The sequence below is a fragment of the Pelobates fuscus genome, chromosome 9 (genome assembly GCF_036172605.1).
Source record: "Pelobates fuscus isolate aPelFus1 chromosome 9, aPelFus1.pri, whole genome shotgun sequence".
NCBI classification, from domain to species: domain Eukaryota; kingdom Metazoa; phylum Chordata; class Amphibia; order Anura; family Pelobatidae; genus Pelobates; species Pelobates fuscus.
Window position 1 is genome coordinate 107,967,040 of NC_086325.1, and position 25,107 is coordinate 107,992,146.

The 25,107-nt window shown below is 44.4% G+C and overlaps 1 protein-coding gene across 4 annotated transcripts in view; it reads left to right on the forward strand.

Annotated features, from left to right (window-relative positions):
• The window catches only part of MVB12B (multivesicular body subunit 12B), a 166,636-nt gene that overhangs the window by 50,471 nt on the left and 91,058 nt on the right, over positions 1–25,107 (forward strand). For all 4 annotated transcript variants that reach the window (XM_063432296.1, XM_063432297.1, XM_063432295.1 and 1 more), the window contains one exon: positions 24,819–24,926. In XM_063432296.1, the coding sequence (XP_063288366.1) occupies positions 24,819–24,926 (108 nt within the window). The remainder of the gene's footprint in view (positions 1–24,818; positions 24,927–25,107) is intronic.

The following is a 25,107-nucleotide window of genomic DNA, read 5'->3' on the forward strand; positions in this document are numbered from 1 at the left end:
CTCTCATTGACAACCAAATACTGCAAAATGTATATAAGCCACAATGTTATGTTTATTACCGTTGTTTATTGTTTGTGGGCTATGTGGGTAGCCCCTTAGCAGCGGATGATCACACACGAGCTGACCACACACATCACAACGCTACTTACCCATCTGGGATATATGCCACACTGCGAGTACCATCTGAACAGCCTGAGGGGACCCCGCTGCCTAGCTGGACTGAGCTGGGATGGGCAGCGGACCCCACCATAGATAAGCCACACATAACATTACCATACATTCTGAAAGACGACCCCCCATGAGATTTTGCTCTCTGAATGTAAAAGGACTTAATGTACCTCACAAACGACATGCACTTGCTAAGGAGCTGAAGTCTCAGGGAGCGGATGTAGCGTGTCTGCAAGAAACGCACTTCCGCACAGGCGACCACCCGAAGATACTGAAAACCACATATCCACACCAATTCCACGCCACTTCCCCGACAAAATCGAAAGGCGCCACCGTACTGTTTAGTGCAGCAGTATCCTTTTCACTGGTCACACAAGACATTGACTCCAACGGACGGTATGTTATAATCGTAGGCCACATTAATGACGTCCTGTACACAATTGTGAATCTGTATGCACCCAACACAAACCAACGGAACTTTCTGCACAAGATACTGCACAAAGTGTCAGCAATACAGCAGGGAATAACAGTCATCTGTGGGGATTTCAACCACGTCTTGAACCCCCAGATGGATACCACTCTCTCACCCCATAGCGCTAGATATCACACCCTAAAACGACAAAGCAAGGCGATACAAAAGCTCCTCATGCTACATCACTATTATGATGCATGGAGGCTGACACATACCACAGAAAAATCCTACACCTTCTTTTCACCGGTACATAACTCCTACTCTAGGATAGATGGGTTCCTCTTGCAGGGTAACTTCCTCAACCAAATTATTAAGTGTGACATAGGAGACATCACATGGTCTGACCATGCACCCCTCACCCTAGATCTTAAAGACCTCTACGATTTTAAACACCGTAGTCCGTGGCGCTTAAACACGTCCCTATTACAAAACACACAATTCAAAACAGAATTAGACACGGCCCTTCAGCACTACTTCGAGGACAACAACACCCCAGATATTTCCCCCAGCACCCGATGGGTCGCGCATAAGCCGGTGATCAGAGGACTGCTCATTAGGAGGGCGTCCTACTTGAAAAAACAATCGCAAACCCAACTGCGAATATGGCAGCAAGAGCTGTGCCACCTAAACACACAAAACCAACTCACACCCAGCACTGAGCTGAGAGACAAGATCGTGTCCCTCACCAGGAAGGTTCAACAACATGCACTGGAACGTACAAACTTTTACCTTACAAAATTAAAAGCCACAAATTACATGCAAGGTAATAAGGCAAGCAAGCTCTTGGCCACCAGGCTCAGGGACCAACAAGTCAAACAAAAAATAGCATACCTCCTCAAACCAAACGGGGAAAAATGTATGATGCCTCGGGAAATCAGCAATGAGTTCGCCAGGTATTATGCAGACCTATACAACCTCAACAAAGACACTAACACCCATCAACCGCTGACAGACAGCATCAACACCTATCTAGACACAATCCACCTACCCCGACTATCGCTAGCCCAACAAACTACTCTGTCCAACCCCATCACAGATAAAGAGGTGGAAGAAGCTATTAGAGCTCTACCAACAGGGAAATCACCTGGCCCGGACGGCTTCGACAATTTTTATTACAAAACATTCCAAGCAACACTAACACCACACCTAGTTCAAGCTTTCACAGAAGCAGTCAACTCCGAATCACTTGGAAGGGAGATATTAGCTGCCCACATTGTCACATTACCAAAACCGGGAAAACCCCCCACACATCCCCAAAACTTTAGACCGATTTCGCTCTTAAACACAGACGCAAAGCTGTTCGCCAAAATATACGCGAGGAGGATGAGTGACATCCTCCCCCACATCATACACAATGATCAGGTGGGATTTGTCGCTGGCAGACAGGGCACAGACAACACACGCAAAGTCCTAGATCTCCTGCACAGCTTAAGACGGGACGATCGGGGCGGCCTGATACTCTCCCTTGACGCAGAAAAGGCCTTTGATCGTTTGCATTGGACCTTTCTGGAGAGGGTACTCTCTAAGTTCGGCTTCCCGACAGAATTTACATCAGTGGTCAGGGCCCTATATAGTTCGCCCTCAGCACAAGTACTAAACGCGGGCTTCGTGTCCGACCCGTTTACCATCTCCAATGGGACGCGCCAGGGATGTCCACTATCTCCCCTGCTATACGTTGTGGCGCTGGAACCACTAGTAACCAGAATTAGGAATAACTCAGATATTCACGGGGTCCACGTTGGGAATAAAGAATACAAAGCCAATTTATTTGCTGATGATATCTTATTGACTTTGACCCAACCCCAGACATCACTACCGAACCTCCTAGAAGAGGTGGCCACATATGGAAAACAGTCCTACTATAAACTTAACGCGACTAAAACCCAAGCGTTAGGAGTGGGTATACCCAGAGACATCTTGACAACACTACAGACTGCATATACATTAGATTGGAGGACAGATAATGTTACCTTCCTAGGACTCACTATCACCAAAAACCCTGATGCACTGTTCCACAGCAATTATGGAACACTAGCGGAGACATTGTCGGCCACATTAAAATCATGGGAGGGGAAGCTCCTCTCCTGGCTGGGCAGAATAGCGGCCATTAAAATGACCCTCCTACCTAAGCTCCAATATTTACTGCGGACCTTACAAATAGCGCTTCCCAAATCTTATATTGACACCCTACAGAGGATGTTTACCAAATTTATCTGGGGACACCGCAAAATTAGAGTAGCATCATCAACCCTACACAAACACATAGATAGGGGGGGACTGGGCATGCCAAACATACGACTCTACTACAAAGCAGCTTTGCTTGCTACAATGATCACCTCACACGCGACAGAAAACCAACCACAATGGGTAGACATTGAGTCCACCTGGACTTCCAAGATCCCGCTAAATCGCCTCTTCTGGGTGCCACGGCGATTGAGACCGGAGTTGCCAGAGAAGCTGCCCCCCACGGACCTCTTACTTAAAATATGGGACGCACACAGGGGAACTCTATGCTCTCGAAAACACTGGTCCCTGGCTGCCCCCCTGCACAGCATGCATATAGCCAACCCCTCATTCGACCATCGCCAGTGGATGTCGGGGGGGATGCACATACGTGAGACACCTATACGTAAACAATCAACTAGCGCAATTCCCCGACCTACAGAGCACATTTCAATTACCCTCCAGACTAATATTCTCCTACCTCCAGGTGAAATCCATGTTAACCGACACTGACAAGGACACCTCAGCACAACAGCTGACTCAATTTGAGCTAGCCTGCCTTTCTCACCGCACCCCCCGAAAAATACTTGCAATGACCTACAACCTACTAAATAACCAGGGGGGAGACACCGTAGATACACATGTACACGAGTGGCAGATGGACATAGGCTGCACCTTCGACAAGACTGCCTGGAAACAGGCATTTACAGCACATAGAGGCAGGTCCAAATGTGCCTCACACCTGGAGCTCATGCGGAAACTGCAATACCGTTGGTACATGGTTCCGACCAGGCTAGCGCGGATATACCCGGGAACCACTGATCAGTGCTGGAGGTGCCAAAAAGATAGGGGCTCTATGTACCACATATGGTGGTCATGCACTAAAATCAAAACATACTGGAAGATGGTGGGAGAGGTACTCTCAGAAGCACTGCACCAACATATATCGCTCACACCTGAATTGTGCCTACTTTTTATGACATTAAATACATACACCAAACCAAACTCTATACTGCTCTTCCACATATTGATCGCAGCCAACACGCTTATTGCTAGAGCGTGGAAATCAACAGAGACGCCTCTGCAGCATCTCTTGATCAAACAGGTTTCAACAAACCTGGACTATGAAACAATGACCATGCTCCAATCACGGGCACGGCCAGTCCACGCTGAGGCCAGAGCACAATGGAACACCTATGTTACACCACGCACAGGTGACAAAAAAGCTACACTACCTGCCTAAATCCCAGGTACAGGGAAGAGAGGTGGGAACATGGGGGGAGGCGAACGCACGCAAGACTGGATCACGTTTACACCTGTAACATCACACCGACACACGAGTCTTCAGGCCTACAAAATCAGGTGCTCGCATGCACAAAAAGATCCCACAAGGCAACCCACAATGTATATAGTTAATATGTTAATCTGTTTGTTCACATACCCAACGCCAATCAGTTCAGACGACTGATGCACACATGAGCCAGAGTACAGGTACAGACAATGTGCCAAGGATACCATATACTCCATAAGTTGCACAGATGTTAAAGAATTTGTAACCTATTGTATACCTGAGGCATAACACCAAATGTATTGAATACTGTACAAAAGACTGTATGAACTGCAATTGTACGATCCGATGGAAATATGACCACTGTGAACTAATTCTTGAAAACCAATAAAAATTGTCAAATTGGAAAAAAAAAAGAGGGGTTTTATTTTTTAGTAGTGTTTTTCGACTTCCGTCCATGTCTCATCAAGTATGACAGAAAGTGTGGAGAGATATAATAGCTTTGGGCCAACATCCTTGGTCCCGTTTCTGTTGAGGATTGTTGGATGAGGATTAAGTTGAGATGATTTAGGTGAGTTTAATCTTTGTGATAACACTTAAAGGACCAGTTTGGGCACCACAACAACTAAATTGAAATTACGTTGTTATGGTGCCACAAGGTTCCTGGCGCTTCCTTACCTTGAGATGTTAAACCAATCACTAACGGTTTAACCTTAATGCGTGTAATCCAGTGCTGTTACCAACAACATCTATTGTCTCAAAACTGGATAGAAGAAGCAGGGAGTGCTGCTGGGCAGAGGTGCCGATTATTGGCTTAGAGGGGTCAGCTGACACTCTAAGTCAAGCAGAAGCTCCCCATTCATAAAAAGCATTGAAGTTTGAGACACCGAATGTCGTTGGGAACAGCCAGAAACAGAGCTGGATTGCACAAACATTGGGTTAAACAGTTTGTGAATGGTTTACCCTTTCACGGTAAGGACCATAACAACTTAATTTCAATTAAGTTATGGTGCCGGAGCATACCTTTTGAGATGGTTTATGGCTATTTAAACATAACTAAAAGAAAATAAGTAAGTTTTTCAGCAGTACATCTGAGGCAGATTGGGTAAAACATATTGTGAGGCATTATGTATAGTTGGTATCTTTTAGGGGGTCGGAAGTTCGACTAAGCGCAGAGGGACATCGGCGCTGGGACAAGGTAAGTAAATAAAGGGTTTTTAACCCTTTATTTACCGGGTAGGAGGGGGGAGGCAGAGGGATCGGTAGTGCCAGGAATACAGCTTTGTATACCTGGCACTACAGTATCCCTTTAATCTTAGCAATGTGCCCTTATACATCTATAATTCTGTACGTTTCTAACATAAGAATGGGCAGTTACCTGTGGCTTATTTTGTCTTGTTACTTTTGTTGGTGTATGTAATTATAGTTTCTGTTGTTGTTCATTGTGTTTGCTTAGGATTTTCTCATGTGTCCTTGAAAGATAATTGTGGCAAACCTAGCCACTTCAGACTATGGAACTGGATCTCTAAAGGTTGTCCTACACACTGCTGACATATTGTATTTGAATGTACTTTGTATTCTGCCTTGAAATGTATGGTTGCATGTATTCCTATGGTATTCGTATGCTAGCAGCCGAAAGCCGCTGGCATTTACATGGTCGTTTCACGAACAGCAACTTTACCGGCTGTTCGTGAAACGAATTAGGTACCGAACCCAAGCCCACACACTTAGAGGCGTGTGGCACCAATTACCCGATTGCAACATTGTTGCAATCGGTAATTAAATGTGTTCTTAGGTGGCCGTCGTTCGACTATCGACCACGCGGCGGTCGGCCATCTTGGATCCTTTGTCTTGCCCAGCGGTGTTTGGTCATCGAGCGCGTGGAACTAAAAACGTCTACTCGACAACACGAACACCGCTATACTTCCAGGCCGTTCGGGAGCTCCGGTCTTCTCCTATTGTGGTTCCCCATCGGTGTTCGGTACTTTGAAACAAATTAACTAAGTGAATGTATTTCGTGCGGCGTTCGGTTAGTTTAGCTTGGATCTGAGCGGTATTCACACGAAATGTGCACTCAGACCCCAGCTATCTACCAAACGTCTGTTCGTGCAAATATATGAATATTGTTGGAGTTACAGATTTTAAGGTGAAATGTCGGTTCTGCTGCACGGAGGGATAATCCACTTAACCGTATATTCCAGTGGGAGTATCCCTCTCGTGCAGCGGTGCCTGATGGGAGAAATGCTTCAAATGTTAAGTCCCCCATGTAGTCCCTTACTGTATTACCCCTGCTTTGTCAGTAAGGAAACCCCTTGCATGGGGATTTGCATAAATACTGGAAGCTGTGAATAAAGACCTCAGTTGACTCCCAGACTGTGTTTCGTCCGGTTATTGGGAGGATTGGGATATTGCCTTCCTTTTCAGCGCTGACTGTGGATTTACCTGTAATACCAGCGGAGATCGTGGATTATAATACTGCCCTCCGCTACAATTGGTGGCAAGCGACGGGATCCAACCTTACAGCCGAAAAGCGCAATTTGTGCAATCTAAAACTGCCGAATAGGAAAAGGGAATGGCAAGTAGAATACAGCGAAAGAACCGACTACCAAAGTGAATGGAGACGGATTATTCTACATTAAAGCGGCAGACATTAAAGGAACTCCTAGAAGCCAGGGGTAAGATAGCCAGCAACAAACCCAAAGCTGTACTAATTGCCGAGCTGATGGAAGGAGACAGAGCTCGCAGCGCTACACCCCAAGCAGGCATGGAAGAGACCCTCTACCAGAGAGAAATGAGGACCAGGCTGGAATTATTACCACAGCCTATATCAGATGCCATGCTGCACATGGTGATGGCGAATGTGCAGGAGTACGTGATGGCACACAGTCCGCAGCATGCACCGTCTCGAGCAGAATCCATTACTGGTTCACTCTACAACAAGGTAAAACCCCAAATTCCCTATCATGCCTTTAAAATGTTTTGTGAGGAGAAGGATGAGATTGATGGGTATTTACAGGATTTTGAGAGACTGTGTGACTTGCATGATTTGGAACGGACAGTATGGGTCCCATTACTGGCAGGCAAGCTGGCAGGTCGGGCAGCAGAAGCATATCGCGCTGTCCCCAGTGAGGACAGCAAGGATTATGATAAAGTAAAACGAGCGATATTGGAGAGATATGCCATTACTCCAGAGGCATACCAGCGCAAGTTTAGAGGTCTGCGCAAACCAGAAAAAGATTTGCATGTGGAATGGGCACACAAGCTGGACCAAGCCTCACAAGGGTGGATACAAGCCAGCCAAGCCACTACTATGGAAGAGTTGCGACAGTTAGTGCTGTTGGAGCAATTCTTCAACGGTTTGTCCCCAGAGACACAAGAATGGGTGCGAGATAGAAAACCTCTCACCCTAACAGAAGCAGCCTGATTAGCAGATCAGCATTTTGATGCGAGGAGACATCATGGGCCCTTAACCAAGAGTTACCCTCGACCCACGGGGCCACCCAGTAATCTACCACCCACCGCTCACACAGCCATCCCTTTCCGTCCATCTCAAGGGAACCTACCCCCACCCTCCCGGTATAACGGACGGGCTAACATACAATGCCACTCCTGCAAACAATGGGGACATATGGCACGTGAGTGCACTCAGAACCGGGGCAGACCCGCCTGGAACCAAGGCCGACCAAACCCGGCACCAAGGGCCACTGCCCATCATTATCAAGTAGCACCAGCCACCCAGGAGATATTGAGCGCTCAGACAGAGGAACCCCTGGGAGTACTACATGAAGTGATGTCGGTTAGAGCCACCGACAACAGGCAACATAATCGCCAACTAGTAGCTCTGGAGGGGAAAGAAGTACAAGGGCTCCGAGATTCCGGAGCCACTCTAACGTTGGTATCACCCCATTTGGTTCCAGGTTCAGCACACACTGGCAGATCAGTGGAAGTACAAGTGGCAGGGGGAGCAGTGTACCGACTACCCACTGCCAAAAGCAGAGGGGACTGTAGAAGTGGGTCTCATGCAAAATTTACTGGCGGATGTTGTGCTGGGGAATGACTTGGGCCAGATGACCTCTGCTTTTATACCACAGGCTCCACACCAGGAAGCCCATCCAGTGACCACACGACAAAAGGCTCGCACCACGGTTCCACCAACACACTCTGAGGCTCAGGTAAGAGACCATGACCCCCACACGACACGTATGTCCTGGGATACCCCAACTAAATTTGAGGCAGAGGTGAAGTTAGACCCCACGCTACAGGTATACAGGGACAGAGTACACACCGACCAGGCTGGGTTAGAGGGGGAGCGGTACACATGGGAGAAAGGGCTACTCTACCGCATTGCTGAAAGAGGAATGGGAGGGTCGGTCACAGTAATGACTAAACAGTTAGTAGTTCCCCAGAAGTATAGACAAGAGCTGCTTAGGATTGCTCACGACATCCCCTTGTCTGGGCATCTAGGAATGATCCGTACCCGATATAGGTTGACACACACTTTTTTCTGGCCAGGGATCTCTAAGGATGTGAGGCAGTACTGCACCTCCTGTGACATTTGCCAGCGAGTGGGCAAGCGAGGTGACCGCCACAAAGCCAAGTTATGCCCTCTTCCCATTATTGAAGATCCCTTCAGTAGGGTGGCCATAGACATAGTGGGGCCCTTACCCAAGCCCAGTCCCTCCGGGAAAATATATATTTTAACTGTAGTGGACTATGCCACCCGGTACCCCGAGGCTATAGCCCTCACCAATATTCATGCCGAAACTGTAGCAGAGGCCTTAATGAAAATATTTTCCAGGGTGGGTTTTCACCAAGAAATCATATCCGATAGGGGCACCCAGTTCACCGCCGAGGTCACCCAACAACTGTGGAAGATATGTGGCATTAAGCCCATAGTAAATTCTGCGTACCACCCCCAGTCCAATGGTTTATGCGAAAGGTTTAATGGTACGCTGAAGCAGATGTTCCGTACGTTTGGAGAGGCTCATAAAGACTGGGAGCGTTTTCTACCCCATCTGCTCTTCGCATATAGAGAGGTGCCCCAAGAGTCGACAGGGTTTTCCCCTTTTGAATTGCTGTTTGGGAGAAGGGTGAGAGGGCCACTAGACCTAATTAGAGAGCATTGGGAGGGAGAGAGTAGCCCAGATGGAACCCCTATTGTATCCTACGTACTGGAATTCAGGGACCGTCTGGAGGCGCTGACTCAGGCTGTGCGCACCAACCTCCAGGCGGCCCAACAACGCCAGCGCCGCTGGTACGATAGGGGAGCCAGAGACCGCAGCTTTCAAGTGGGACAGAAGGTTTTGATTTTAAAACCTAACCGCACAGACAAGATGCAGGCCATCTGGCAAGGCCCATACCAGGTGATTGGCCCCTGCTCAGGGGTAGGGAAGAGACGCATGCTCCATGTGAATATGCTCAAACCCTACCATGAGAGGATAGAGGACGTGGCGGCGATATGCGCTTCCGCCTCTGAGGATCAGGAGAATCTGCCCCTGTTAGAAGAGCAAGAACAGACAGAGCCCTCCAAGGGGGTTCAGCTGGGGGAGCGGCTAAGCCCTCAGGAGCGTAACCAGGTACAAGAGCTGATTGTAGCTAAAGGGGCTGCCTTCTCCAATTTGCCTGGGTACACTCCGCTAGCCACTCACCGAGTCGAGACCCCGGGACAGCTACCTATGCGGCAGACTCCATATCGTGTCCCTGAAGCAGTCAGGGCACATATGAAGACTGAGATTGAAGAGATGTTGCAGCTAGGGGTTATCGAACCTTCTGATAGCCCCTGGGCATCGCCGGTAGTGCTGGTACCTAAGAAGGACGGCACGACTCGTTTCTGTGTCGACTACCGGAGGCTAAATGACAAAACGGTGTCTGATGTCTATCCGATGCCCCGGATAGACGAGCTGCTGGATAAGATGGCACGGGGCCAGTATCTCACTACCATAGATTTATGTAGGGGATACTGGCAAATTCCACTAGCCGAGGATGCCATCCCCAAGTCGGCGTTTGTCACCCCGTTTGGCCTGTATCAATTTCGGGTCATGCCATTCAGGATGAAAAACGCTCCGGCAACCTTTCAGCGGATGGTAGATCGGCTATTGGACGGGTTCCAATTATAGCGCCCTGGCCAAACCCTTGACTGACCTGACCCGCAAGAACCTTCCTCTACAGGTTGTCTGGGCCCCAGAGTATGATCAGGCATTCCAACAACTAAAGACTGCTCTAACCAATGCCCCTGTACTTGCTGCTCCTGATCTAACTAAAAGATTTCTTGTCCACACAGACGCTTCAATGTTTGGATTGGGAGCAGTGCTGAGCCAAGTTGGAGCAGATGGCGGAGAACATCCCGTAGCTTACCTGAGCCGAAAGTTGTTGCCCCGTGAAGTAAGCTACGCCGCCATTGAGAAAGAATGCCTGCCGTGGTGTGGGCCCTCAAAAAGTTACAGCCGTATTTGTATGGACAACCTTTTTCCCTACTCACAGATCACAACCCGTTGGTGTGGCTGAACCGTGTGGCCGGGGACAATGCCAGGCTGCTGCGCTGGAGCTTGGCGCTGCAGCCTTTTGACTTTACTATTCATTACCGGCCAGGGAAGCAAAACGGTAACGCCGACGGGTTATCTAGACAAACTGAACTTGAAAAGTGATCTGTGGGTACTCCTCCGGACATCCTCAAGCCGATCCGTTGGGATCAGACTGTGTATGCCGGCTTGGTTCTGGGTGAGCATTGTGGCAAACCTAGCCACTTCAGACTATGGAACTGGATCTCTAAAGGTTGTCCTACACACTGCTGACATATTGTATTTGAATGTACTTTGTATTCTGCCTTGAAATGTATGGTTGCATGTATTCCTATGGTATTCGTATGCTAGCAGCCGAAAGCCGCTGGCATTTACATGGTCGTTTCACGAACAGCAACTTTACCGGCTGTTCGTGAAACGAATTGGGTACCGAACCCAAGCTCACACACTTAGAGGCGTGTGGCACCAATTACCCGATTGCAACATTGTTGCAATCGGTAATTAAGTGTGTTCTTAGGTGGCCGTCGTTCGACTACCGACCACGCGGCGGTCGGCCATCTTGGATCCTTTGTCTTGCCCAGCGGTGTTTGGTCATCGAGCGCGTGGAACTAAAAACGGCTACTCGACGACACGAACACCGCTGTACTTCCAGGCCGTTCGGGAGCTCCGGTCTTCTCCTATTGTGGTTCCCCATCGATGTTCGGTACTTTGAAACAAATTAACTAAGTGAATGTATTTCGTGCGGCGTTCGGTTAGTTTAGCTTGGATCTGAGCGGTATTCACACGAAATGTGCACTCAGACCCCATCTATCTACCGAACGTCTGTTCGTGCAAATATTATGAATATTGTTGCAGTTACAGATTTTAAGGTGAAATGTCGGTTCTGCTGCACGGAGGGGTAATCCACTTAACCGTATATTCCAGTGGGAGTATCCCTCTCGTGCAGCGGTGCCTGATGGGAGAAATGCTTCAAATGTTAAGTCCCCCATGTAGTCCCTTACTGTATTACCCCTGCTTTGTCAGTAAGGAAACCCCTTGCATGGGGATTTGCATAAATACTGGAAGCTGTGAATAAAGACCTCAGTTGACTCCCAGACTGTGTTTCGTCCGGTTATTGGGAGGATTGGGATATTGCCATACTTTTCAGCGCTGACTGTGGATTTACCTGTAATACCAGCGGAGATCGTGGATTATAATACTGCCCTCCGCTACAATAATGTCTTCAGTTTAGATGTTTGTGAAGAAACCGCACAATGAACAGTTAGCAACATTCCACTCGAAACCTCAGTGTTCTGTCCTGTCATTTGCAGGTTTTAAATCCACCACAAAAAATAGGATGTTCTCTCAAATCCTGCTTGTCGGCCAACATACTTGTTCTGTGGTTTGCTGGGTAGTTGAAGTGGTTTAAAAATAATAGTCATCCTTTGTGACATTACAAGAGAATATGCAGGGTGTGTGCTTGTGTGCTTGAAATATTAGCCTTTTCATTGAAGATGTTTTTTTCTTCTTGATCAGAAGGGTGAGAGCAATCAGACTTACCCTTCACTATACACAAACTAAACATATAAACATACACACACACTCTGCATTCATCATATACACACTACACAAACACACTCTGCATTCATTATATACAAACACACTGTATTCACTATACAAACACTACACAAACACACTCTGCATTCATTATATACAAACACACTGTATTCACTATACAAACACTACACAAACACACACTGCATTCATTAGTTTTGTTCCTTCATTTATTTACATCCAAAGATAGTCACTGCTTGAATCATTAAAGGAGATCTGTCACTTTCATGGGTCTTTGCATGTATTGCAATGACCCTCGAAACAGGCAGATGCGATGTGGACTTGTGGCCGCAGGGTGCAGGGGAGGTACATTTTATTTATTAACCTCATTGCCACCGCCAACTTTATGCTGCTATCCTCTTCGCATTAGTTCAAAACTGAGGTCTGTGGAGGATCCACGAGATCTCGGGATTGTACATAGACAGACCCTGGATAATTTGTGACATCTTCTGGGATTGGGCAAAAGTTGACAGCTGAGTTCTACCTTTGTCAATTTTTGTCAACCTCAGGCTTCACCATAAGACAAAGTACCTACTTTATCTTAAGGTATCTTTGGATAAAATTCAAAAACTGTCTTATGCAGTTTTTCATAAAGAATATATCTTAATGAAATACTGAAAAGTAACAAATTTGCTGTAATTATAATATATTGTGGTCTTTGTGACTTTGGTTGGTTTAACATGACTTGAAAATATTTACCTATTGTTTTACAGGTAATGAAAGTAAACTTTTTCCACAAAAGTGTGTCTGACAAGGGCTCATCCAGGTACATATACAATTTTATGGCAAGACAGGAGGCTTCATATTTGCTTTACTTTCTTTACGCAAACCTCCTAGCAGCACAGAAATAGTTTACAGTGTAAAGTAAAAATCAACCAATCACAGTAAAGGTGTCTGTAACAAAGGGTAATGAATCTCCTCCCACTTCCTTTTTCTTTACTGCTTGTCTCCCAGGTGAGTCTACTCCAATCATATTGCGAAGTAAAATCTTGCTATATTTTGTAATTTATATATATCCTTGTTCCTTAATTTTTGAGATTGCCTTCCCTACTTTAGTTTGGCCATTTCTTTCTATACCTGTTCGTTATAATCCATCCCTTAAGTGCCTTCTTCCTCTCAGGTTGACTTTTCTAGCGGACTTCTCTAGGTCGTGAGTTTTTTCCCAGTGCCCCTTCTGCGTGACAGCTCCCTCAGTGTTCCCCCTCCTCACCGGTAATTACCGTTCAGGGCACTTTTAGCTTCAGCAGGCTGCGTCCTCTACCTTCCGCGGCCGGCCTGCTTTATTTGCTCAGTCTCCACTACTCGTGCCTGTCTCACTCCCGGCGGCCCTTTTCTCCAATGTTTTTTTCCTGCCGTTTTCGTTCCGCCTTATCACCTCACAAACCTGTCGGCTAGGCGGTTTGCGTAACAGCGGTCAGACGCAAGGGTCCTTTCTTCATTCTTCTAACTGTAAGTTTCTTTTTCATTTGATCCTATACTGTTAGTGTTTTTTTCCCACCCTATTTTTAAAGGATCTTTTATACTGATTATCCCTCCTTTCCATAATTACAGATTGAACAAGAAGGCTCTCCCTGCAATTATCTATACCTCTGTCATCATCCTTATTTATCACACACTGATTAAATTTGGTTTCCCCAAATTATCCTCTCGCTGGCATCTACTGTTGGTGACCCCCACTGTTATTACCCCTGCTGTGGGTAACCCCCACCATAGTATTTTGGCCTTTTGCCTTACACTGATTTATAGTTTGTCTGCCTTTTGTTAATTTGTGGGTGACCCCCACTTCTGTGAATATTTGTGGCTAATCCCACTTTCGTCTGCTTAGTGGCTAATACCCACTTATACTTACTACACAGTGGCTAACACCCACTCCATATTTACTGTACCTCTAGGAAATCCCCCATGTACTGGCAGTTAGGGTAAACCTCAACTGACCACGGGCGAAACCTGATTACTTTATTACTCACCACTGATATTGGCTGACCCAACTGGTGAACTGTATTTCACATATTTATTATCTTATATTGTTTTTTTCATAACCTAATACAAACATGTCTGACATACCAGATACCGCCATATTGGCCAAACATAAAGCCTGGCTTTTCTCTGCTATTGCAGAGTCGATCCCTAAGGCCCTAGCTTCCCTTCAAGAACAACCCAGGATTGTCCCAAGGCGACTTTACAACGCCTCTCTGTCTCCGATGAGTCTCCTGATCCATCTGATCACGAAGGTGCTTCCTGCAAGCGCCCTTGGAAAAGCAAAGGCTCTGGCCAAAACTCCTAGGGAGACCCTGCAGGACTCCCAGGGCCAACCCTTTTTTGACCATAGATTAATTAAACACACTCGCTCAGCCGAATGGGCTCCACCTGAGCATATCGCTCAGTTTTGTGAACTATGGTTACGTAAATCTCTTCACAAAGAGGTCAGAAACAAGTTAAGAGCCGAATGTCCGCGTCCAATTATACCGGACAAAGTCGCTCTTACACCCAAATTCGACCGTATTCTGGTCACGTTCCTTACTAGATCAGGTAAGGACCCTTGCAAGGACTTAAGGCCGTACAAGATAAACTGCTCAATATTGCCGGGCCACTTATTTAGATTTTCATACTTACTGCCTCCTATTCGGGGAAAAATTTATCAAAGACCTTAACAAACATGTTTCCATTTTTAACTCCCTCACTAAGGCCCAATCGTCACTCCACAGGGCATTCCTAGTCAAGAAAAAATCCAGAAAGTTCCGTCCGGTTATCAATTTAAGAGAAATAAACCTTTCAGTCCCTTATCGACACTTCAAAAGGGAAGGGTTACAACTGTTAAGGGACCTCCTCTGTGAGGGAGACTGGTTCTCACGTTTCGACCTCAAGGATGCTTACCCAACGGTCCGAATAGCACATTCCCATCGGTGCTACCTCCAATTTCTTTGGCACTACAAACTATGGCAATTTACCTGTCTCCTATTCGGCCTCTCCTCCGCCCCGTGGTGCTTCTCAAAGCTGATGAAACCGGCTATGGCCCTTCTCCGCTCTCAGGGTGTCAGATCCATGGTCTACCTCAACGATATTCTGATTATGGCTCAGGACCCTCTCACCCTTCAACTTCACACGGAGATGACAACCTCTCTCCATCAAAACCTAGGGTTTGTGATTAATTTCAAAAAGTCAGCCATACTTCCCTCACAAACTGTGCAGTTTCTGGGCTTTCAGATAGACTCCATTCAGGCTATTCTCCAACTACCGTCCTCCAAAATCAGGACTATAAAGTAGGACATTCGCAAACTGATGGGCTCCCCTCGCATCTACCTGCGCGATCTAGCAAGGGTCATCGGCCTCCTTTCAGCCTCCATTCAGGCCATCTTTCTGGGTCCATTACACTACAGAGCAATGCAACGCCTCAAGGCCTTCTACCTGCGCAGATCCATTTCATACGATTAACTGATCTTGCTAAGAGACAAAGTCCGCTTGGAACTAGATTGGCGGCTCTACAATATGGAAGCATGGAATCAAAGGGCGATTTTCAGGTTCCCAACCAGATTTCTTCCTGGAATCGGATGCCAGCCTCTCAGGATGGGGTGCCACTTGCTCAGATCTCTCCACCAGAGGGCTCTGGACGCCCTCAGATTGGACATTACACATAAACTGCCTTGATTTGTTTTCCGGATCCTTCACAGTCCCCAGTTTCGCGAAGGACGCATACAATTGTTCGCTGAGTATGGACAATGTCTCTGCTGTCCGTTACGTCAACCGTTTAGGAGGCTCCCGCTCCAAACTCCTCTCGGATCTAACGAAGGAACTCTACCAGTTTTGTCTGACCAGGAACATCTCCTTTCAGGCAGGATATCTACCAGGCCCAGACAACCTGGTGGCGAACTGGGTCTCTTGCCACTGTAGAGACGCCAGCGATTGGCAATTGGACCATCACATTTTCAATCTCCTTCAGCTGTCTCGCGGCTCTCTCTATCTGGACCTCTTCGCGTCCCGCTTGAATCGCCAGACTGAGACCTTCTTCAGTTGGCTTCCAGACCCGTCCTGCCAAGAAGTCGATGCTTTCCTGCAACCTTGCCCGAACTCAGGAGCCTTTCCGCCTTTCTCTCTGATACCTCGAACTCTGCAAAGGCGTTTGACTTTCATGAGCTTGTTTTCTCCCTGAAGGTGTTCATTTTTCCAATTCCTGTCAAACTAAGACGTTCTCATCGTCCGTTTTTTACCCGTATTTTACAGACAGACCATCGCTTTGCGTGGCACGTTGCCTACACCACTTTTTTTTGGAAAATTATAGGGAAATAAGCCTTACTACCCCACTCAATTTTCCTTCAGAACCACTGTTAATCTCTTATGTTCGTCCCTACCGACCGGTGTCATGTCCTACCATCGCTCGGTGGATCAAATGGCTCCTCGGTCTTGCTAGTGTTGACACCTCCTACAGGGCGCATTCAGTTCGGGGAGCGGCGGCCTCCTCCGCGCTCCTCGCAGGAGGCACCCTTTCAGATATTTTATCCTCCACTGGTCTAGAGAATCTACCTTTCGTACCTTTTATTTTCGTCCGACTTTGCACTTTTTCCTCTTATTTCTGGGCATGAAAATAGCAAATATGAAGCCTCCTGTCTTGCTATAAAATTAGGGATTATTCTAGTGTTAATGTCTTTATTAATAAAATGTATTTTATTCGGTCACTAACACTAGAATAATCCCTAATTAATGTATACATTATGCTGGAGCAATTGCTAGCAAAAGTATGTATTAAAAGATTGTTTCTATTATTTTCCTATTAAGATGCTAGTCACAATGCATTGGTTGTACATACAGTAGCCTTCCCACAACATTACATAACACAAAGTACCCTGGAGTGCCTAGCATCCAGATGGTGCCACAGAAGTTAAATATTTAGTCTTCTTGCCTTAAAGGCTTGATACCCTGAAAGTAATTGGAGAAAACAGTTCAACCTGTACATTTGCTAGGAAATGTATAGATGGAGGATTGTAGATGGTGTCACATTATATACAATATTTTGTCCAACCTGGATGGCAGTTGTAGGCTGGTAGTACGAGACGAATCCTCAGTGCACATTGTTGCCCAGGAGATTTTAAGGTAGGTATGTTTTAAATCCATACATTTTATTTTGCTAGAACAATGAATAGGTAAAGGTATACAAAGGGACATTATCCTAAACACAACATGAAGATGACACATTCAATTTAATGTAGTGTTCTGTTTCTCCCTATATGTTTGTTTTTATTCCCATATCTCTATCAAGTATATACCTTGCTTTTTATTGCATTTGAAAGAGCTGGGAAGGTTCAATACACAGACATAATAGAATGTATCATTGGTGAACATATATTGGAGTTCATTGTTCTATAGAACTTGGTTGTGTTTGTGGGTTGTTGTTTATTTCTTCTCTCATTTTAAGGGAGTACATGCTCATTTTTCCAGCTCCTTATACAAATTGTCATTTTACATGTATTTTATATATTACTGCACTTATTTACTTTCCTACCGGATTACTTTTAGATGGATCTTCTTCATTTACTGCATAAATACTGTCCCATGTTGTAATGAATATTATCCTGTCGTGATAAAATCTGCTTTCTGAGGTTTTGAATTTGGCTGGGAAGTTTTGCAACGTACATGAATGTATGCAAGTATATAATTTAGTAAAGTACCAAACCTCAGGAGAAAAATGTTATATGGCCACCAGTTTTCAACCAGAAGCATGAGTAAGCTTTTCCCTGTAGAATGTGTGACAGAAACTCTCTTGCCCACAGACTATGGACCTGGTCCTAAGAGCCTCTGAAAGGTGCTTGTGATGGTTGCAATTGGAAAACAAACTGTTCATTGGTACTTAATAACTCTTCAGTGCCTTCTGCTGACTAAATGGAAGTAATGCTGGTATGCAAATGAGGGCAACCAAATAAGTAGTTAAATGTATATCTTATTGCTTTTTAGCGTGTTTAAAAATTTTACTTGCATTATATCGTTTGTTCATTAATTATAATTGCTCATTCTCTAATGTTCTACATATTTGTATTGTAAATATTTGTTATCACATGCTTAAGGTTTAGTCCCCAAAGGCTAGTCACTATCCAAAATAATGTCAAGCTAGTTCCTGTTAGCTTGACATTATTTTGGACAGTGACAAGCTAGTTCCTGTGTGTCCTCAGGGATCCCGGTAACAGTCTTTTGGACCTGTTGGCTGACTGCATGGTCCCTGTAGCATGGGACGAAGTCAAAAAAGCTAGGCCTGAGAGCCACAAGTGCCTTTATCTACTTGGTGACCAGACCGGTTTTAAATTTTCTTACCGTTAAGGACCAGGGCTCTTTTTACATTTCTGCGGGGTTTCTGTTTAGATGTAATTTTCCCTCTTACTCATTAACTGTACCCACACATATTATATACAGTTCTTCTCGCTATTAAACAGTCTTTCTAAAGATACCATTATTTTCATCATATCATATAATTTACTAAAAACTTTTTTATAAAATATGATGAAAATTTTTATAAAAACACACTTATTCGAACTTTGACCCCCAAAATCTGTTACGCATCTACAACCACCAAAAAAACCCTGTGCTAAATAGTTTCTAGATTTTGTCCTGAGTTTAGAAATAAGCAATGTTAGCATGTTCTTAGCTTTTTTTTGGAAATTAACGCATGTAATATTGTAATATCTGTCAGGAATCCCTGAATAAACTTTCCACATGTATATATTTTCAAGACAACCTAAAGTATTAAACTTGGGGTATTTTGACTATTTTCATGCTCTTTTCATGCAACCATTTTACCACCAATGTATGCCAAATTAAAAAAATAAATACATAATTGGTGAAATTTTTGTTTTTTTTACACACATAGCAATTTAAGAATACATGTACGGAGAACTTTAAGCGTTACTGAGAAAGAATACCCCAATATGTGTTCAGCAACATCTCCTGAGTACAGTGATGCCACCCATGTACAGGTGTGTCAGGTTCTCTGGAGACTAAAAGACCTTATTTGGAGCATTTAAGTTTTCCAACTTGGAATTTTCTTAGCTGGTCATCATGCACCCATGTCCTATTTGGGACATTTTTGAAGCCGGCAAATGTAATTTACCCCGATCAAACCATATATTTTTTAAAAAGTAGACATCCTAGGGTATTTCAAATGTTGGTATTTTAACACTTTTCATGCACTAATTCTATCACCAGTCTTTTTCAAACTTTTGGGTAGTCATTTTTTTGTGTTCTTTTTCTCTCACATTGTACTTTAGGCATGAATTCTCAGTTCCTGTTATGTGTTACTGACAAAGAACACCCCAATATGTGTTCAGCAACATCTCCTGAGTACAACAGTGCCCCAATGTACAGGTTTTATGGGTTTTTGCAAACTTACCGCGGTCAAATGTAGGACTTTCCCCTTTTCCATGTTTTTCAATTGAAATTTGCCTGATTGGTTTGCTGGGCCTATGTTGCTTTGGAGACCGTTAGCAGCCCAGGAATGAAAATTAATCCCATCATGGCATACTATTTGTAAAAGTAGACAGCCCACGGTATTCAAAATGGGGTATGTCCAGTCTTTTTTAGTAGCCACTTAGCCACAAACGCTCGCTTTTTTTACACACAAATTGCACTTTTACTGGTGATTTCATCGTCTTGATAAGTGTTACTGTTGTAAACACTCATATTTGCGTTCAGCGAAGTCTCCCGAGTATAATAATAACCCCCCATGTACAGGTTTTATGGTGTTTTGAAAAGATACAGGGTCCATATAGGGCTTGCCCACTTAAGTTTGCCAGATTGGTTTGCTGAGTCTGTGTTGCCTTATGAGACCATATGGTACCCCAGGAATGTGAAATAACCCCATGATGGCATACCATTTTCAAATGTAGACAACCCAGGGTATTCCAAATGGGGTATTTCCAGTCTTTTGTAACAGCCACTTAGTCACAAACTCTGGCCAAAGTTTTTATTATTATTTTTTTTTTTTTTATAGATGTTTTTTCTTCTTCAATTTATAATGTATAATTAATATGTGTGTGTGTGTGTGTGTGTGTGTGTGTGTGTGCGCGCGCGCGCACACACACACACTCCCCATGGAGGGAGGCACAGAGTGCGGGCCGCGGGGATTAGGGTGTGCCCAGGCACACCCGTGCGTACCTGATACATCCATGGTCCTTAAGGGATTAAAAAGGCAGGAGCTAATGCTATTATAGGCAGAGGTGGGGATACCTGCCTAGAAGGGGAGCTGCAGCCTGGTCGGGTGGAAGGGCTACAGAGAGACCCCAGTCAAGCACCGGCGATTGGGTTTGAAGTGTTCGAGTGGCAGCAAGGAAGCGCAATTGGCAGAGATACTCTGTCTGAGTACAGGTGCTCTGTCACAGAAGGTGGCTTGTGGTTAGTCAGTCATTGGTGGATGTTAACATTGAGCTGTCACTTGTGTGGAAATGATACAATATAATAAAACATTGAAAATCCACCTAAAACGTATGTTAAACTTTTGTTTCATGTAATGATCCTTCTACCTTTAAATGTTTAGCGATGTATTCATCATCATGTACTTGAAAGCATGGTCTAATGACACGTCCTAACGTATTTGTCCTTCCATGTCTCCATAGACATACTTACATACTTACAGCTACGGACCCGATCAGGGGACTTCCCTCGCAACCAAGGCAGTCCCCATTCAGCGAATCACTGCTGTGTCACTGTGATCACAGATACAATGTCACAGCCAATAAATGTAACAGTTGTCTGTGATCTTTGACTCTGCATCTCTTTCCTTAATTTGATCTGTGGCAAGAGAGGAGGAGAGATCATAAAGTGTCCCAAGCTTGCCATTTAACCCTTTCATTGCTGATCTTCAATTGTCTGTTTTAACCCCTTTTTACATTTATTTAACGGTTTTGTGCTTTCTGATCACTGTACCGTGTATGTGATCAGTCTGATCAACCTGGTATGCAAAAATAGTTTGCACCAGATAAAAATATATACCCATTATATGGAGTTTTCATACAAGCATGTAGCAATATAGTCCCGACTAGTTGATATAATCGTTGCTTTGGTGAATCAGAGTGTGGGTTATGAAATGATGAGGAAAAAATCCAATACTGCAATTTATATTCACTAGTTGTAATTATAGTACGACATGCTATTAATATTGTAGCTTATACAAAAGCTCCATATCATGTGAGTGGACACTTACACACTTTCTTGTCTGTTATCTACCCATTGCAATAAATACTACATTATCAGTTCCCCTTTTATCTTTTTGTTCTTTCATGCACCTACTGAGGAAGGACCAAACTACCGTATACACTAGAGTATAAGCCGAGTTTTTCAGCACATTTTTTGTGCTGACAAACCCCAACTCGGCTTATACTCAAGTCACTGTCTGTATTATGGCAATTTACATTGCCATAATACAGACTGGGGTCTGTGTGCGGTTACTTACCTTTCCTGCAACTCCTGTCAGCTCCCTTCTCCTCCGCGCCGGTCCGGTCAGCACCTCTGTCAGCTCCCAGTGTAAGTCTTGCGAGAGCCGCGGGGTCATAGTGCGGCTCTCGCGAGACTTACAGTGTGAGCTGACAGAAGAGCTGCACGGACCGGCGCGGAGGAGAAGGGAGCTGACAGGAGCTGCAGGAGAGGTAAGTGCTCTCTGCCAGCCCCCCCCCCACTGAACTGCCAATGCCACTGGACCACCAGGGAAGGAGAGCCCCCCTCCCTGCCATGTATCAAGCAAAAAAATAAATAAATAAATAATAATATAACAATTTTTTTTTTTTAAATAATAATAAATAAAAAATATAAAAAATGCCCACCCCCCCACCAAGGCTCTGCATCACACACACACACACACACACACTGCACTCATACACACACTGCACTCATATATATACACACACACACACACTGCACTCATACACACACTGCATTCATACACACTGCACACACTGCACTCATACACACACTGCATTCATACACACACACTGCACTCATACACACACTGCACTCATACACACTGCACTCATACATACACTGCACTCATACACACACACTGCACTCATACACACACACTGCACTCATACACACACACTGCACTCATACACACACACTGCACTCATACACACACACTGCATTCATATATACACACACTGTAAATAAATATTCAATTAATATAATTTTTTTAGGATCTAGTTTTATTTAGAAATTTACCAGTAGCTGCTGCATTTCCCACCCTAGTCTTATACTCGAGTCAATAAGTTTTCCAATTTTGGGGGGGTAACATTAGGGGCCTCTGCTTATATTCGGGTCGGCTTATACTCGAGTATATACGGTAGGTTCCCTTCCCACTGTGAGTGCAAAATGAAATAAATAAAGCTTTTTACTTAACTTTTTCCGGCGCAAAGGCTTCCTGTGTGTTGCTAACCTCTCCACCTCCCCGATCATAGAGGAGCACTGTGGACCTGATACACGTGTGGAGAGCTCAACACATGCATCCTAACTTCCGCATAGGAATCAATGCTTTCTTATGGGGCTTCTACACCAAGTTTAATTCAGTCAGTGCAGCTGAAGTGCATCTAATGGCTTTCAAGGATATTTTCTGGGAGTGCACTGGGCATTGTTAAAATTAAGCAAACAGAGAAGTAGGCTGGAAGTACCAAAAATAACAGGCTCTATATTTGATGCTGTAAGAGCGCCACTATAATCCACACCAAATGTGTCACACAAAATAATAATGTGCCATGATGCAAAAGGCACATTTTGCTTTGTCCTACCTCAATCCACCCCCTAAAAGTTAATAGGCGAGGTTGACCAAAAATTCAGATGTAGGTCACCTTATGCAACAAATACTGGACACAAAGATCCCTCTATACCCTACAGAACAGAAACAGTAATACAAATAGAGGCTGTGTCAGGAAATGTGTGTGTGTGTGTGTGTGTGTGTGTGTGTGTATATGTATATGTATGTGTGTGTGTATATATATATATATATATATATATATGTATGTATATATATATATTAGAACATAGTAACGTAAATATATGAAAATATAGTACACATTTTCTTCTAGTGCCTTGAATTTCTACATACCGTATATACTCCAGTATAAGCTGACCCGAATATAAGCCGAGGCCCCTAATTTTACCCCAAAAAACTGGGAAAACGTATTGACTCGAGTATAAGACTAGGGTGGGAAAAGCAGCAGCTACTGGTAAATTTCTAAATAAAATTAGATCCTAAAAAAATTATATTAATTGAATATTTATTTACAGTGTGTGTGTATATGAATGCAGTGTGTGTGTATATGAATGCAGTGTGTGTGTGTGTATGAGTGCAGAGTGTGTGTATGAGTGCAGAGTGTGTGTATGAGTGCAGAGTAGTGCAGTGTGTATGTATGAGTGCAGTGTGTGTGTGTGGGATGCAGAGCCTTGGTGGGGGGTGGGCATTTTTTATATTTTTTAAAATTATTATTATTTTAATATTTTTTTGTTGTTATATTATTATTTATTTATTTTTATTATTATTATTAATTTATTTATTTTTCCTCCCCCCTCCCTGCTTGATACATGGCAGGGAGGGGGGCTCTCCTTCCCTGGTGGTCCAGTGGCATTGGCAGTTCAGTGGGGGGAGGGGGGCTGGCAGAGAGCACTTACCTCTCCTGCAGCTCCTGTCAGCTCCCTTCTCCTCCGCGCCGGTCCGTGCAGCTCTTCTGTCAGCTCACACTGTAAGTCTCGCGAGAGCCGCACTATGACTCCGCGGCTCTCGCGAGACTTACAATGGGAGCTGACAGAGGTGCTGACCGGACCGGCGCAGAGGAGAAGGGAGCTGACAGGAGCTGCAAGAGAGGTAAGTAACCGCACACAGCCCCCAGTCTGTATTATGGCAATGCAAATTGCCATAATACAGACAGTGACTCGAGTATAAGCCGAGTTGGGGTTTTTCAGCACAAAAAATGTGCTGAAAAACTCGGCTTATACTCGAGTATATACGGTATCTAAATATGGAAGGAACTCTAAAGCATTAGCAATATAGGTTTGTGTTCCTAATGCTGCAGTGTTCCTTTAAATTAGTATGAGAAGTTTAGCAACGTACATCACAATCCATTACTCCAAGTGCAGGCAGAACCCTTCAATGGAGGAGGGAACCCAAAAAGATTTTCTCTTTCTCCACCTCTCCCTTTTAAAACACGTCCACTGTCTTTGCTGCCAGTTAATGTATTTTTCAGTAGCCATCCAATGTCAGTGATAAGCAACAACATGTTTAATGGAACTAAACACATAATAGCAATGCAACTGTTTTCGTAATAAAATGTATTTACGATCACCCAGCTTACATCCATTAAACAAAAGCAGTGTACTTGAAGAAATTATTATTTTGTTTTTTGTATATTTTTTATTTATTTAAATGCCTAGAATACTTACCTGTTTGGCCTTGCATATCTGTTTAAGAAACAGGAAATAATGTCTTCAGAGAGATTGAGCTAGTTACTCTTAAAAAGATGAAGTCATTAGTCATTCAAACACCACTAATTCAACATGCCTTTCTTATTCTTCACTCTTTTATCTCACACATTGGCAGGTTTCTCAGACAACAGATGGTTTAGATGCAGACCTTTGGAAAGATGGTTTATTCAAATCCAAGGTGACGAGATACCTTTGTTTTACCAGAACCTTTTCCCGAGAGAACGTGAGTTCCGTTTATTGCTTTTCAAAAACACCTTTTTGGTTTCTTTTTTTTTACTTTCATGGTTAAAAAAACAAGTTGATTGATATGTTTGACAAAGGCAAACCTTTCATAGTTTGTTTGTCTGGAAATTGGATTTTGTTATGTTTAATGGTTTTGTCCTTGATGTAAAGCATTTTATTTA